The following is a 16,731-nucleotide window of genomic DNA, read 5'->3' on the forward strand; positions in this document are numbered from 1 at the left end:
CATGTATAAGTGGGAGGACTATTAATCATTTCTGTAGCGGCAGAGGCTGGGCCTAAGCAGGGGAAGGAACCCAAAGGGTTGGCCATAGAATCACAGAAGGATTTGGGTGGGAAAGGACCTTAAAGACCATCCAGTTCCAATCCCTTGCTATGGACAGAGAAATCTTCCACTATCCCAGGTTGCTCCAAGCCCCATCCAACTTGTTCTGAAACACTTCCAGGGATCCAGGGGCAGCCACAGCTTCTCTGGGCAACCTGTGCCAGGGCCTCAGCACCCTCAAAGGGAAGGATTTCTTCCAGTCTAAATCTCTTCTCTTTAGCTTTGTGCCAAGCCATGCTAGAGCTTTCCTCTGCTTCTGCCTGGTGTTAATGCTGCAGGATGGCTTCAGCCTGTTAAACAATCTTTGCCTGTGGTGTGGGGTGAGGAAAGTCAGAAATGACAGGAATGTTTTGCTAAGACTTGCTAGTTTTATTTAGTTTGGTTCAAAATAACCCTGTGACAAGGATCAGACTAAATTACAGCCAGACACCACATTAAGGTGGACCTGAAACTTGTTGCTTGTGATGAGGGGAAAGCTTGCTAAATTCTTTGAATTTGGGTTTTTTAATCCTGTAGTTGTGCCTGATACAAGTCAGGAAGAAATCCTTCCCTGTGATGGTGGTGAGGCCCTGGCACAGGGATCCCTGGAAATGTTCCAGGCCAGGTTGGATGGGGCTTGTAGCAACCTGGGATAGTGGAAGGTGTCCCTGCCTGTGGCAAGGGGATGGATTGGGATGAGCTTCAAGGTCCCTCCCAACCCAAACCATTCCTGGATTCTACATTGATTCTATGAAATGAGCTGATAAGGAGGTTGGTCTATTTTGGGATTTACCTGTAGATGGACAAAGAAGCAAAATCAGCATCCAGAACTCCCCACCTGGATATTTCCCATGGAAAATGGCACCATAACTTAATGACAAGACATTGAAAGATGCCTCTAAAATAATCCCTGCTGCTCTCAGCCTCCAGCAGCACAGTCAGCCAGGCTGTCAGGCTTCAGGCAGTGCTTGTTCCGAGTTTTCTTTGGCTCCTGGGACACAAACCAGCCCCAGCAAACAGAGGAGAACAGGCTCTGCTCTACGGCCAAGTGGGTGAAAGGCTACGGTTGCTGCCCGGTGTAGCTTTGGCAGCACAAAGAGCTTGTGTGCGGGACATAAAAGCCTTGAGTTTAACCAAAGGGTCACGAGATGTGGCCAGAAAAGGTGAGGAACATGAAAGGGTGAGGAACATGAAGGAAGTCTGGGAAGGGGGGATGTAGAAGTGGAGGAGTTTTTGCAGGGAGCAGACGTAGAAGTGGCATGTCTGCTCTTCAGCTAACGAGTCAATGAAGGCTATCTTACTGGAATAGACTGGAATGGTGAAAAAGCAGGGAAAATTGGTAGCTCAGGTATATTTACACTGTCATGCATTGGTTTGATGTAAAAGGAGTTCTGTTTTCCTGAGACATGTGCTTTAAAAATGTAGCAAAAAAATTACATATTTTGTTTTTTGCTGTCTCATCCCTTTGTTGAGTTTTATGGAGGAGGCAAGGTCCAATAAGATTCTTTTAATTTGGTTTTTAGGAAGGACCAGGCTTTGACAGCAGCACGCAGACTGGCACCAGCACGTGGAAATGCCCTGTAGCTGTGCTGCCATGCTCATGGATGCAGGGAAAATCCTCCTTTTCCCCCAGTTTACAGTATGAGATCCATCACTTGGTAAAGCCAGATGGCTCCAAGGCATGTGGTGGAAGAAGGAGGCAGCAGGAGAGAAAAGTGAACAAGGGAAAGACATGGAGCAGATTTCTGAAGGGGAAAAAGGCAGGAACTGTGGATTCGGGGAGAAAAATAGAGTGAAAATAAGATTTAGCTGCACTTTTAAACTTTTTGATACTTTTAATAGTCTTTTTGATACCTTTTTCCTTTCTGCCAAAGAAAAAAACAAGTTAAGGAGAGAAAGGACCCCAGGTTTTCCCTGTCTTTCACAAGAGGGAAAGGCTGAGGAGCTCTGAACATAAAAATAAACAATAAATTGAATAAAAAAGTCAAACATAGTGGGAAAGAGCTGGGCTGGGAACTGGGAGTTGGAGCCTGGAGCCTGAGGTGAGGGAACCCAGTGATTAGGTGGGAATGCTGCAGCAGTCCATGTATTTAAAACAAACTGCTGCCAAAGATTTCCTTAATATTTTTTACTCCGGATATTTTTACTCTACCATATTCCACTTTTTTCCTAGTCCTGGGACAGTAGCTGAGAGCTGAGGAACTTTATGAGGGAAACAACCAACAAAGGAACAGAAATCCCCATTGTGTGGCCATGGCTGGCAGGGATTCCACATTCTGCAGTGGATCTTGGGCTGCCGTGGGATTATCAGGGTCAGGGCACAAACTGCTCTGGCTGCCAGGGGAGCAGAGGAGGGAATCACACTCAGAAAGCAGCAGACACTGCAGCAGGGCAATAAGGGGGGAAATTCTCTCTTCTGGTGCTGCTATATAACGATTTCTAGTGAAAATCCTACTGGTATTCTCATGTTATCATGGGATCCTTTCCTTTATTTCCTTACTCAGGTTTTGCTTTCAAAAGTGTAAAACTTGAGATCACCACCTCTCTTCCTCAGCTGCTAATCTGAATTTATGACTTCTGAAGGACAAAAGATAAGCTTATTTTTTATCTCCTCCCTTACACAGAGTAATTCCTGGGTGCTTTTCCTGCCAAGACGCTAAATCCTCCCAAATCTCAGCCTTTTTGCATCTAAATTTTAACAGTCAGTTGCATTGTTAGAGCAGAGCGCTGAGCAAATATTCCATGAAGTTACACTGCTTGTATGGAAAATCAAGAATTTATTGTGGGTATGAAGTGTTAGCAACCCAAACAAAGAGTACAACTCTAACTCATTTAGGCCAAGTTATTCCAGTATTCCAGCTAATTCCCAATAATACAAGAATAAAGGGAATATTTCCAATTTCTCCCCCTTCTGCTGGCGTTACACAGATCCTTGCAGTGGATCCTAAACCTGGTGTAGGAATGGTGTTACAGGGAGCTGTCAGGAGCTTCAGGCTCCTCCCTGATAGTAACACAATGACTAAATTAGTGGTTTCCTGATGCATTTGCTTCATCAGCATGGCTGTTTTAATTGCATTGATGACAGAAGCTTGTAAATCATGCTGCCACAATTCCCCTGTGCCTGGAGTCTTCAGCTTTTCTTAGGCTGAACCAAAGCCAAGAACAGAGTCTTCTTTTAGACTCTGCCCTTTTAAACTGTTTTTCAGCATTTGTTAGTTTTTCTTTTATTTTTTTTCCTGTGGTTTCAGACCTCACCATTCATCATTGTAACTCATTTTCTCTAAAAGGAGAAAAGACAGGCTGCAATCCTTTCAACCCATCTCCCTCTTTCCCTGATTACTTGTTTGATCCCCAGATGCCCAAATATTTAGTGATCCCTCACCACCCAGGTCACTTGGGTATTTTAAAGCATGCTCCAACCAAATCATGGTCGTGAAATAAGGAAATTTAATATATTTTTTCCAAATTCTGGTGATTCCCTGTCACCAGATTTGCAGGCAGATCAGAGGAGTGAACCAAAGAGCATCTCTTCCCTCCCCTTGGATTTTTGGTGGTTCCTGGTAGCCTGGGGAGCTGGGTCACAGCATGATGGTGACAGCAGATATGGAGGTGGAAGCAGTGAAGGTAAAACAAGGAGTCAGGGCACTGAAGAACCCGTTTTACCTGGCTAATTGTGTTCCAGCAGGGATTGATGCCAGGAATCCCAGCTGGATGGAGCATGCTGGTGAGTCTATAACATCAGCTGCTTTTTTCCCTGGTAGTTTTTATGACAAAGGTCCCATTCTTGTCTCTGAGACACCCATTGAGATCGCATTGAGTGGGGCAAGGGCAGGGGAAACAAGCATTGCTGGCGGCTGGCAGGACACAGAAACCTTCACTGAACCTTCACTGCTTAGGGGTGGTTGATTCCAGGAGCCTCCATGGCTTGTCTTGAGTCATCTGCTCAGGGGAAAACAATCACAGCCAGGGATTTAATGTCAGAAGGAGCTTGGAAGATAATTCCAAGGGCTGTTGTACAGTTTGTCTGGGAAAATAAGGCATTAACAGCCCTTATAGGTGCTGAAACCAGAGGAAGCACATGAAGGGAACAAGAGTGGATTTTATCAAATTTAGTAGTGGTTTTTGCCTGTTAAGATCCCTCAAAAGAAGTATCCAGAGGTTTAACTTGTGTAGGAAGATGGAATTTATTCACTTATAAAAAATATAGGAAAAAGAAAACTGATCTCTCTGTGTGCCCCGTATTCATGATATAAGGTCATAAATATCAACTAAATTTAAGGTAAATATTCTGTTGTGCAATTGATGATGGGGGAAAATGAATTTTGAAATAATTACTGCACTGTTCTGAATATAACTGTTACATTTTAAAAGATGCTAAACATCCATTAATGTTTATTAATACGAATTGCTGAAGGGCAGGAAATAAAAACATTCGATACAGTGCAGGCACAGAATTCGAAGATGTGATGTAGCCATCAGGTGATGCTCAGAACGAGAGGGGATGCAGCCTGGTGGCTCTTTGTTTCTATGGTTACCTTCAGCTGTAATTGCTGTAACTAGGTCAGATTGGAAGGTGTGAATGGAAACAAAGAAATCCAGGATCAATGAGGAGAGTTCAGGGAGAAGCCTGGTGCTGCTATGGAAAGGGAGATGAGTGTGGGGAGAGGAATTTTAATTTGTAACTCATATGGATGAAGTCCCACAAAGAGGGATTGGTCTCTTTTATCATCATTCCAGCATTATTTTGCCATCTGAAGAACCATCTGCAGGTCTTTGATATGATTTACCTGTGGCAACACCTTCCCTCCCTCCAGTTGCATATGCAGGCATGGGCAGCCAAAAGGAGCCCTAGGAGCAGGAAAGGCTGAGGCAGCTGGAAGAGAGAGGCAGAACAGATGGAAGAGAGGGAGGGATCTGCTGGAAAGGGGAAGCAAAATCAAGGGCAGGGAAGATCAGTCATAATAAGCCTAGAAATATGGAGAAGCAGGTTGTAAAAGTGGTTCAAAATAAGGAACTTGGTTGTGAGGAAGGGAAACTCCCTGGAAGGACAGTGGAGACAAGTGGGGTCAATCTCTCCCCTAGGTAACAAGTTACAGCACAAGAGGAAACAGCCCCAAGATGTGCCAGGGGAGGTTTAAGTGCGATATGAGGGAAAAATGTTATCAAGGGTTGGCAAGCCCTGGAACAGACTGTCCGGGGCAGTGGTGGAATCAGCTGGGAGGATTTAAAAGCTGTGTGTATGTGGAATTTGGAGACCAGCAACAGGACGAGGAGCAAAGGCTATAAACAAAGACTTCAGAAGTTTCACCTCAACGTGAGGAAGAACTTCTTTACATGAGGATGGCAAGCCACTGGGACAGGCTGCTCAGGGACCTCAGGAAGGACGTGGAGTGTCCCTCTCTGGAGTCTCCAAACCCACCTGGATACGATCCTGTGTCACCTGCTGCAGGTGACCCAGCCTGGGCAGGGGGTTGAACTGGATGATCTCCAGAGCTCCCTTCCAACCCGAACGATCCTTGGGCTTGGTAGTGCCGGGGAACTCGCTGCTCTCAGAGGGCTTTTCTAAACGAAATGACTGCGGGAGCCGTCCCAGCCCGGACAGCCCGAGTTCCCTCCCGTTCCCTCCCGTCCCGTGCTGTCCCCCCTGCCGCCCCAGCACCCCTGCCGCCCCAGCATCCCGGCCGCCCCAGCATCCCGGCCGCCCCAGCATCCCGGCCGCCCCTCTCCGGCCCCGGGGGCGGGCGCACGGCGAGCGCAGCCCAGTGGGCGGGGGGGCGGAGCCGGGCCGAGCCGAGCCGAGCCCGGGGGAGCCCATCTCGGCCATGGAGGGCTCGGAGCCCGACCGGGGGGCGATGCGACGCTTCACCTGGGAGGAGATCGGGCAGCGGAACGGGCGGGGGCCGGCGCCGCAGGAGCGCTGGCTGGTGATCGACAGGAAGGTGTACGACATCAGCCACTTCTGCCGGAGACACCCGGGGGGCTCCCGGGTCATCAGCCACTACGCCGGGCAGGACGCCACGGTGAGCGGCCCGGGCAGGGAGGGATGGAGGAGGGATGGAGGAGGATCCCCGGGGATGGGAGCAGGGCAGGAGCCGCGTGTCGCACGCCGGGATACTCGGCTGGTACACACGCGTACGCCGGCAGCGGGACACAAGGGAATACACAGGGCGCACGCTCCGCCAGCGATTGTTTGGGATTGTTCGGGATTGTTGTTACGAGGAAGCGCTGCGGAAGGAGTCACTAAAAACCGCAGCCGGGAAGAAAAACAACCCTAAACGCTTCAGTAATTTTTGCACACCTAAGAGTATCGGATGCTGCCGCCCGTGTGGCACAAGCGGTGACAGAGTTGTTCGCAACGCGGTTGCCTTCGCCCTCCTGTAACTTCCCGAGCCCATGAGATGGCACTGGAGCAGAATATCACTGAAAGTCGTATTTCAGTCACGAAAAAGAAATGAATCATCCGTGTCTGAGTGCCAGCCGCTGTTGCAGAGCGGAGTAAATGCTGCTGGTGTTGGGTGTGGGGTGGCTTTGACAGCGGTGTTTACTTCCTTTGTCTGCTTGTGGCTTTTCCATGAATTTCTCCAAGTGCACGTGTTTGGACCCAAGGGTGGATGTGGGGTGGGAATCTACTTCTAGGGTGGCGTTGATGGGCTGTGTTTCAGTCAGGGTAGAACTTGAGATCTCCACGTGAAGATCCCGTCGTATGAATGCCATTTAGAGCCAAAAATAATAAGTGAGTTTGCAGCATTTGATGAGGGCAGGGTGCACACATGCATTTTCAAAGCCCTGTCACTGCCACAGGTTGCCCAGAGAAGTGGTGGAGCCCCATCCCTGGAAGTGTTCCAGGCCTGGTTGGGTGGAACTTAGAGCAACCTGGAAGGTGTCCATGGCAGGGGGAATGAGATGAGCTTTGAAGGGCCTTTCCCACCTGAACATTCTGTGTTTCTGTGACCAGAAAAGGGTCAGCCCACGGAGTGAGCAGGGCTGGATGCTGGGACTGCAGCCAGCTGCATTCTTTAGGTGATGATATCAGTGCCACTGTCGGGTGCAGTTGAACTGCTGACCGCTCAGAAACCCCTGCCAAGTTTTATTTTCCAGTGGTTTTGTCCCTGGGGATCAAAAGAACGAGACTTCACAAAACTAGGAAGAAATGGGAAGTAAAGGAATAACTTGTCTGGTTTGCTGTTCTGCTTTCTAGAAGGTGCAGTCAGTCATCCCCTAACCCCTAGCTGGGATTGCACTCCAGCTTTTACAGCCTTCGTGGAAAGGATTGGTCTAAATGTGTGGTACCATCCTCCCCCTGCTCTGCCCACATACTCCTCCCCATTTTCCCCCCGTTTTCCAATAAGAAAATGCAAATGTTGGTTCCCCTCTCTTTTTCCTTGCTTTATTCACTGACCCTGACCTGGGAGGATGTTACAGCAAGCCCAGAGCTGTAAAACCAGACAGTTTTTTAACCCCTTTCCTGACTAGAGATGTTTTAAGAGCACATTTTATTTTAAAAGCATGCAATGATGGCCTAGTAATTATAGTCATAAACAATGCATGGTGCAGGAATTTTACAAAGTGATTCCCAGCAAGCAAATATTGTCCCAGAAAATTTAAAAACTTCACATCCTTAGGTTGAGGGAGATCGTAAAAATATATTAATTTGGGTATCAGGAGAGAAATGTCAAAAAGGAGGTAAATGGGAGATCAGGAATTAGATGCCAAAGTGCCGTGTGTGCCTACGTGGATTTGTAATTTAAGTATAGAGACAGAATCTGTAGTGATAACAGCCATTAGTGTTTTTTTTTCACCTGGTTGCCATGGAGATTGACACCATATTTAAATAATAAAAGTAGCTGGTTTCCCCTACCGGAATCTTTTGAATGGTCCAGCATGTCATGGAATAGATTTCTCTTTCTGACACCCGAATGATGGTTTTTCTTCATCCTCTTCCTATGTCTGTTTCAGGATCCTTTCATTGCTTTTCATCTTGACAAGGCACTGGTAAGGAAGTACATGAACCCTCTCCTGATTGGGGAACTGGCACCAGATCAGCCCAGCTTTGAGCCCAGCAAGAATGTGAGTGTCATAAAAACTTGATTTTGGGGTTGAAATTGTGCAGTTTAATTCTCTGACCAGCAGGCAGAACTCCCTGTAGATAAGATCACAGGGTTTCCTGGAATCACTGCTGGCTGAAGCTTCATTTCACATCATTTTTGTAGTTTTAGCAAAGATTTGTCTCCGGGTGATCCTCAGCTTCCCCTCTTTTCATCTCTGAGAGTAAGAACTATGCTCCTATTCACATTCCTGAGGCATTTCCCAATTCCAGTGGATGCTTTTGGGTCTCCCCACAGAAAAAGCTGGTGGAAGATTTCCGTGAGCTCCGTGCAACTGTGGAGAAAATGGGGCTTCTCCAGCCCAACCACATCTTTTTCATCCTCTATCTCTGCCACATCTTGATGCTGGATGTTGCGGCCTGGCTCATCATCTGGTATTTTGGAGCATCCTTGGTGCCTTTCCTCTTCTCTGCGGTGCTTCTGGGCACTGTCCAGGTGAGCAACTACACAAAATAAACCTCAAAAAGCCAAATTTGGGACTTAGGTGCTTGTTTCCAAAGCAGTGAACGAATCTTATCATCGCGGACTTCCCCAAATCCTGCTTCTCTGAATTCCACTGAAAGGGCAAAACTACATGTGCTGCTGTGGTAGAGCAGGCTTTGCCTCGCTTTTTGCTCCCCATATTCCATCAAAGCCTTCCTTATTCCAGCCTTCCCCACATGATGAAAGCCATGTCCTGCTCCTGAGCTCCACAGTGCCAGAACTCCAAGGCAGTGTGCAGGGGCCAAGCCACGGTGTTCCCATGGGAACTTGCAGGGAGTTAGAGGAGAGGGGAGAGCCGGCTCTCAAAGCCCCAGCTATTCCTCCCGTGGCCAGCTGATCCCCTTGGAATTACAAGTACTTGGAGGAGGCAGCAGCAAGCTGCTCCTTAAAGGAGACTTTGTTGCCGATTTCAGAGAAGTTTTGTGAGGGAATAAATGCTGGTTCTCAGCTCTGTGGCTGGTTTTTTTTCCCATGACTTTTTTTTCCCTTCCTCATGGAAACAACTGCCCAGGACTAAAAGTCATTAGGCAGAGTCTGGAGTGCACTGGTGTGTAGTGAAAAAGGAGAGTTGGGATTGGGCCCTGGCAGTGGAAACACTTTTGCTATCCAGGGATATATTGTGAGGAGCGTGGGAGTAGGAGAAGAAAGCACTTTTCAGACACAGACTCTCCTGACAGTTCTTTTTCCCCAGCAGCACTGTTGTTTCTTAATTCCAGGCCCAGGCTGGCTGGCTCCAGCATGATTTTGGACACCTGTCAGTCTTCAGCAAGTCCAGGTGGAACCACTGGGTGCACAAGTTCGTCATCGGCCATCTCAAGGTGAGCACTGGATGTGGGGAGGGGCTGCTGTAGCCCTGCTCTGCAGCCAGAACCAATCCCATGATAAGAAGGGAACTAAGGGCAGAAGATCCACCTTCTCTAGGGCACTTTCTTCTCATCCATTCCCACAGGGAGCCCCAGCCAGCTGGTGGAATCACCTCCACTTCCAGCACCATGCCAAACCCAACTGCTTCCGGAAGGATCCTGATGTCAACATGCACCCCTTGTTTTTTGCTTTGGGGAAAACCCTCTCTGTGGAGGTGAGACCTGAGGGAAGCTGGGAGGTGACAGCAGTAGGATTCAAATTTGGGAATTTGCAGAGAGCTTGGAGACTGGACGCTAATTAGTTTGGTTTTATGTAGTGCTACATTGCCTTCCCCTAATCTCTAATATTCCTCGGTAATATTCCAACAATTTTGAGATCTTTAGATTCTTAAAACTTAACTCAAAGTTATTTTTGCAGTGTTGGAAGGTAAGAATTAAATATTTGCCATGCTTATGTGTTCCTATTTCCCTTGATGAGAGACTTTCAGTTTTATGAAGATCAGAACTACAAGTTGTTCTCTTTTACCAAGATCAGTGTGATGAATTGTAGTGATCTGGGGATGGAAACAGCAGATGACAAGCCAGGGCTGTCTGGAATTTTTACAATTTTGGAATTTTTACAGTTCTTGATCAAGGAAGCTATTTTGGTGGTCTTAGCCTGGCAGTGGGTATCACAGTGGTTCCCATCTGGAGTCCAGCTCTATTTCTGGTACAGCTCTGCAGTTAACTGAGTGGCTTTAGCATTTGCTGTCCTTTTAAAAAAAAAACTATGTAAATTCATAGTGTCACTTTAAATGACTGATTTGCATTGAAATTAAGGGATGGGCTATTGGGAATTAGTTTGAACATGTACAGGGATATCATGGCATTACTCAAGGAAGCCAGTGGCTTGATCTGTTATGTACGACATCTGTTATGTTCCTGTATGTACAGGAAACATTGAAAAATAAGCAGCCTCAGAGGGAAGATAATCTGTTCACCCTCATTCCTGTGGACACAATTTCATGCCTAGATGCTCATTTCTCTGTTTTCCCATTTAATTGCAGGGAGGTGGGAATTCCACACACTGCCATCTTCATTAACAGTATCATAGCTTGGTTGGGTTTTTTTTAAATTCTGAAGTTCTGCTTTGTCAGCAAACTGTTTGTGTGGGTTTCTGTTTCAACATTTTTAGGCAGCTTGTGCCCTCTGTAGGGCCAGAGCTTCCTGTGCAGGTCACTGTGTGTCTGTGTGTGTGTGGCACTGCCCAGCCCCTTCTGCACGCAGGGCAGGATGAAAACTCATCCACACTGAGGTTCCAGGGGATGGTGGATGCTGGCTTGGTTGGACAGGACATCTGGAAGTTTAGGAGTGTGTGCACAGGTGTCTTCATGGCCTGAGTAATTTGTGTATTTTAACAGCTTGGTGTGCAAAAGAAGAAGTTCATGCCTTACAACCACCAGCACAAGTACTTCTTCATTAGTGAGTAACCTCCCCCTCTGTAGTTCCACGGCCAGCAGTCACTCTGCCCCTTGTTTTGCCATTCCATTCCATCCCATCCCATCCCATCCTGCTGGGATAATTCATGGCTCTGTTTGTCCCTCCAGTCGGTCCCCCAGCGCTGGTGCCCCTTTACTTCCAGTGGTATGTCTTCTACTTCGCCGTGCAGCGGAAGCAATGGGTGGTGAGTCAGCTCCCTGGGGGCTGGGGGAGGCTTCTCCTGGGTTTAGGGATGAATTCCAGTCCCAGATTTATGGGGAGTTGTGTGTGTCTGCAGCAAAGGATGTGGGTATAGATTTGGGAACTGTGTTTGCCAAAGGAGGATCTTCCATAGCCTTTCTCTGTGAAGGATCCACTGGGTAACAAAAGATGTTCTCTGGTGCTCTGGGTTTTGGTTTTCTCACTGCTTGCTTCCTCTTTAGATCCAGAGGAAAATGTGGTGCTTTAGAGCATGTCCTGTCTGGTATTTGCCCTCTGCAGGGCTCATGGAACCAGGATAATTCCTGAGCACAGGGAATGGCTGGTGTCAGGTTGCTTTGTGATGAGGCTAGGGAGGAAAAAACTGATAAGGAGAAGATGTTGTGGGAGGTTTTCAAGGCAGTGGTGGTAAATTCAAAAGCCAGAAATTCTTGCTTTTAATGAGTTTTTCCCTGTCTCCTGTACTACAGGACCTGGCCTGGATGCTGTCCTTCTACATCCGATTCTTCCTCACCTATTTGCCCTTCCTGGGGGTGAAGGGTACCCTGGGGCTCCACATGTTAGTCAGGTATCATCCAACTTACAATTCCAACATTTTCTCTGCCCAGTTCGTATAAATCCTTTACATCAGCTTTTCTCCAGCTGCCTGGTTATTTTTCTCATCACTCCCTGTTCTTCTCTCTCCTGATCCTTTCAGTGGGAGAGGGATGGTTTCCTGTCAGGCTGCAGGAGGTGGAAGGTGTGTGTAGGTCTGATCTGAACAGATGTTTGGAGTTCCTGGTGTTCATTTTGTCAGGCAAAAACCAGCTGGTGTGTGCACAAGTGCTTTGTACTGGCTTGTCACATCATGGGTGTGTCATCTGTGATGGTTTTTTGTGTTTACACAGGTTTATAGAAAGCAACTGGTTTGTCTGGGTCACTCAAATGAATCACATCCCCATGCACATTGATTATGATAAGAATGTGGACTGGTTCTCTACCCAGGTGAGACTTTATTTATGGAGATCTGTGACAGTTCTAGGTGTGTAAAGTCCATCTCTCTCAGCCTGCCCACCTCATGTTGGCTGGAAATAACTCCTGGAGTCATTGTGTCTAGCCAGAATTCCTGTGGGGATGAGAAATCTGTGTTTGAGAAGGGGCATTGCTAAAATGATACTTAAAACAGGGCTTCTTTTTTTTTTCCTCTCAGCTCCAGGCAACCTGCAATGTTCATCAGTCCTTGTTCAATGACTGGTTCAGTGGCCACCTGAACTTCCAGATTGAGCACCAGTGAGTGGAAACAGGGGCTGGGAATAGTTCCAAGGAGTACTAGTTACACCAGGGCTGAAGAGCCTTCAGGGTCCCTCTATTAGCTGAGACGTGAACAAAAGATAATGTGGGTTAATTTTGTGTTTGTGTGGGGGCGGAACAGGAGCTCCAAAAAGAAATTTTTTGGGGCACCAGTGAGCGCCAGCACCACTTCAGATCTAAGTTGCATGGCACAGGGGGGAGAATTCCTAGCACAGACACTGAAGGGACATGAGAGGGACCATTGCAGAGCACGCATGGCTGTGGCATAAGGGGAGCTTGGGACACCTCCACAGTTAGGCACAGCAGAGGGGCTGGGATTCCATGTGGTGATGATGGATGCCATTGAATCACCACCTTCTTTTCCCACAGCCTTTTCCCTACAATGCCACGGCACAACTACTGGAAGGTGGCCCCTCTGGTGAAGTCCCTGTGTGCCAAGCATGGCATTGAGTACCAGTGCAAGCCTCTGCTCACAGCCTTTGCAGACATCGTGCAGTGAGTGTTGACCCACTGTGTTCCCAAGTCAAGGGTTGTCCAGTGCTGTGGAGTGAAAAGGGGAGGGACATGGAAGGGAAGGGACAGCCTCTGAAGGTCCCTTCTGACCCAAATTGCTTCATGATCTCCTTTGCTTCATCTGTAGATGGGAATTCTCCCCATAAGGCTCTGGATGGAACATGGGGCTCATTCCCTTGTTTCTCTCTTGGCAGCTCTTTGAAAGATTCAGGGGAGCTGTGGCTCGATGCTTATCTACATAAATAAGCAAGAGTGGATCCCTGCAGAGGCATTCCCCAGCCTTGCTGCCTCCTGTGGTGATCACCCTGAAGATTCTGCACTGAGGAGAGCTGGCTAAGTCAGAGGTGGGGAGGTGGTGCCACTTAATTCCATGGATGAATGTAATTAATACAATTTTTTCCTTTTTTTTTTTTTTTTTTAATATGTGCTCTTAATTTTCTCTTGTGCTTCTTTCATTCCTCTTCTCTGGTGCTGAGTTCTGGGGAAAAGCTGGATGGAGGAGGCTGTGTTCCACCTAGCTGGGTGCAGCTTTGGGACTGGGAACAGGTTCCTTTCCATCTGCTGATCCTTCAGTTGCTGAGTATATAGGAGGGAAGCTTCTTATCTAACGTAGGCTTTTTGGGGTGGTTCTTGTTGTGAGTGCAGTATGAAAGTTGGGACAGCATGTAATCAAGGAATGTGGGAATTAGGGAAATGTGGAAGCTCTAGGGAATGAGGAAGGTTCAGTATTTTCAAATCCCTGTTTGTAATAGGGAGCTCCCAGACCAATTTGTACATATGTGGGTGGGAAGGTACAGGCCACAGTTCTCTAGGAACAGGACCTAGTTAGAGCCCTAATTGAGGTAGGGAAACAGGAAAGTGTAAGTTTTCCCATGTGCCATCTTCTGTGACAATGCTGCCCTCCACATCTCCTCTGGAAGCCTCTGGGTTATTTGGCCACTGCTGACATTCCATGGTGGTGTCTGCAAGGGTTTTCCACCGTGGCAGACTTTGGAGTGCTATGAAGCCATTACTGAGAGTCAGAAGAGAGAGAAACCTGTCCCATCCATACTGGGGATCCCTACAAGAGTGACTAAGGAAGCAAAAGTGTTCCAGGCGAGGTTGGACAGGGCTTGGAGCAGCCTGGTTTAATGGAATACAATAAACCATGGCAGGGAATGGAATGAGCTGAGCTGTAAGGTCCCTTCCAATCTTTTTGAACTTCTGGGTGATTTGTTAAAAGAAGAGAATTCCTGACTCCTGGCCCGTGGAGAATGAGGCATTCCTGCCTGAGCAGCAGACAAATCCAAGGAAGCTAGAAAGGTGGTAGAGGTCAGACTGCTGTTTAAAAGTGTTTAACTTTTCACTCAGCTGCATATCCACAGGCATACCTCAGCCAAAACATTGCTGGTCTCCCTCTCTTGGATGATGTGCCTTCCAAACACACACCAGTCCTGTGGGATTTACTGAATAGTCTTACTGCCTTTCCTTTTAATTACTGCCCCAACATTACAGATGCCAAAACACGATGTAGCACCTTCCACACCACTAAGGAAGATGCTCAATCACCCTGGTCCCCCAGGGACTGGTGGATTAGAATCCAGGAGGGATGGGTTGATTTTGAGGAATTTTTTTTCCCAATCAACATCCAAAATGAGGATGAAGTGTTGAAGAAATGGAAGAAATGTATCTTCTCAGGCCCAGAGTGTTGTTAAGCAAAGGATAAAATTGTAATGGGAATAATAATACAATCATTTAATTAAAGAAAGTGCGCCTTAGTTATTGTTTTACCTTGTTGTTTTCCTGTTCCATTTCTTTCCCTCTTATTACAACTGTGGATGGAGGAAAGTCTGTTAATAAAATTCCTTATCTTACCAATTTTTTCTGTCATCAGAGTAAAATAAATCTGTGAAAGAGTCTTCATGCTGTAAAAGGTGGAACAAGTTCTTGTCCACAGCCACAGAGAGAAAACTGTCATAAACCTCTTTCTTCACAATTTGCTGCTCCTGTGTTTTCTCTGCCACAATAAAGAGGAAACATCTGCAATACAATAAACCAAATGCCTGGATAACCAGGAAAAATAACACAGGTGAGCAGATTCACAATCTTGAAGGGTAAGACTGAAAGGGAACCTGACTCAGCATAACCAGATATGAATGTGCTGAGTTTTCTGGAAGTTTTCCAGGCTCAAGAAGGGTTCTCCAGAGAGTTCTCCAGTCTCAAACAATACACTGAAATACACGACCTTGGAAGAACACCGGTCTCAACTTTGCCATCTAGTGGAAACCCTTTAGCCGTAAAAACGGAACCTGAATATTGTGGAATAGCCACAGGGTGGCAGTCAGACATCAGAAGGGGAGGAGGACATCCCAGAGGATCAGAAGGGAAGGATCAGATCATGAGAGAGACTTGGCAAAGGCAATAGAGTGACAGGACAAGGGGAAATGGCTTCAAACTGAAAAAAAGGGAGGTTTAGATGGGATATTGGGAAGAAATCCTTCCCTGTGAGGGTGGTGAGGCCCTGGCACAGATTGCCCAGGGAAACTGTGGCTGTCCCTGGATTTCTGGAAGTGTCCAAGACTGGGTTGGACTGGGCTTGGAGCAACCTGGGATAGTGGAAGGTGTCCTTGCTCATGGCAGGGAGAAGAGGATATTGTTCCTGAAGATGTCAGAGGTTCATAAGGCTTTGAAGATTATGCAGTAAAGTGGAACAACATTGGACAAAGAGGTGGCTCCAACCTGGAATAAATCACTTTTTCCAAATCAACAACGGAGCAACTGGAATTATAAACATGCCAGGGTGATGTTCATATGGTTAAGGGTGATGGGGTAACTGAAAGAGGAAAACGCTGTAGTTTCCCCCTTCCCAACACCCACTCACTTGGACTTGATAAGGGTGTGGATTTGCAGTCCTTGCCCAACTTGTGGATGTGTTTGCATCCATTATCCCAGATTCCTGAAGAGGGGAATGGTGTTCTTTATGGAATTCTCCCCACCTTTAGAAAAGTAGGGGAAATCAAGATGACTGTAGATCTGCACAGGATAGATGATGAATGCAGCCGAGTTGCTCATAAACGGGAGGATTTGCAGCTTCCCAAGATTCTTTTATAAGGAATATAAAGAGATTTCCTAACAGGTAAAGTGTAGAAGACAAGTGCAGTAATGCAACACTGCTCATGGGTGGGAAAGAAAGAGGATTACCCTGGAAGAGGTTTCTCTGGGATTTGCATCTTCTGCAGGGACTGGTATTAAATGTTCATAAAATGGGGAAATATTTCCATCTAGAATTGTTTTGAAACAGCAACAAGAAATGATACACCCATGACAGCTTATATGAAATGCTGGTGGTGCCCCTCAGGCAAAATTTCCAAAGGTCTGACTGATCCATAGTAATCTCCCTTGGCTTTGCTCACAAGAACCAGCCTGGCTTTTTGGTTTTTGCAGCTCATCATTCAGGCTCTTGTGAGTTTGGTGATTTCTTTGTGAGAGAATAAAATTGTCAGCATTCCCCGAGCCAAGTAAAAGAAGAGGCAGTGACTTGATCATGAAATGGAAAGTTTTAGAGCAGAGAATACTTCAATCTGTCAGTAATAAAGAAATATTTAGCAGCTGAAGTGTGGATCAATTCCAGTTCAAGATACAGTGTAAGTGCAAATCCTTAGTACCAAGGTTAATTAGCACAATTAGCAGGAGCAGTGCTAGATTTTCCTCTAAGGGTAATATAAAAATTTAAGAATAACTCA

At 46.8% G+C, this 16,731-nt stretch overlaps 1 protein-coding gene and 1 long non-coding RNA gene across 2 annotated transcripts; one reads left to right on the forward strand and one right to left on the reverse strand.

Moving 5' to 3' along the window:
- Nucleotides 1–2,881: 2,881 nt before the first annotated feature.
- Nucleotides 2,882–5,705, reverse strand: LOC117244555. Its single transcript, XR_004497904.1, has 3 exons — nt 5,498–5,705; nt 4,866–4,951; nt 2,882–4,017 (listed from the first exon to the last, which is right to left on the reverse strand). It is a non-coding gene; the product is annotated as an uncharacterized LOC117244555 (long non-coding RNA).
- A 140-nt stretch (nt 5,706–5,845) lies between these two features.
- Nucleotides 5,846–14,911, forward strand: LOC107205403 (acyl-CoA (8-3)-desaturase). Its single transcript, XM_015629730.2, has 12 exons — nt 5,846–6,098; nt 8,035–8,145; nt 8,421–8,618; nt 9,383–9,484; nt 9,616–9,744; nt 10,930–10,990; nt 11,116–11,192; nt 11,677–11,774; nt 12,094–12,190; nt 12,396–12,475; nt 12,866–12,991; nt 13,204–14,911. The coding sequence occupies exons 1-12, from the start codon at nt 5,901–5,903 to the stop codon at nt 13,253–13,255; spliced, it is 1,329 nt and encodes a 442-aa protein (XP_015485216.1). The 5' UTR covers nt 5,846–5,900; the 3' UTR covers nt 13,256–14,911.
- Nucleotides 14,912–16,731: the final 1,820 nt, after the last annotated feature.

The sequence above is a fragment of the Parus major genome, chromosome 5, assembly GCF_001522545.3.
Source record: "Parus major isolate Abel chromosome 5, Parus_major1.1, whole genome shotgun sequence".
In the NCBI taxonomy this organism is placed as follows: domain Eukaryota; kingdom Metazoa; phylum Chordata; class Aves; order Passeriformes; family Paridae; genus Parus; species Parus major.

Excerpts from the sequence above, each read along its gene's own strand:
- LOC107205403 (XM_015629730.2), top strand. The coding sequence starts at position 5,901 with ATGGAGGGCTCGGAGCCCGACCGGGGGGCGATGCGACGCTTCACCTGG. Across the intron at positions 8,619-9,382 it reads TGCTTCTGGGCACTGTCCAG|GCCCAGGCTGGCTGGCTCCA; the intron begins GTGAGCAACTAC and ends TCTTAATTCCAG. Across the intron at positions 12,476-12,865 it reads AACTTCCAGATTGAGCACCA|CCTTTTCCCTACAATGCCAC; the intron begins GTGAGTGGAAAC and ends CTTTTCCCACAG.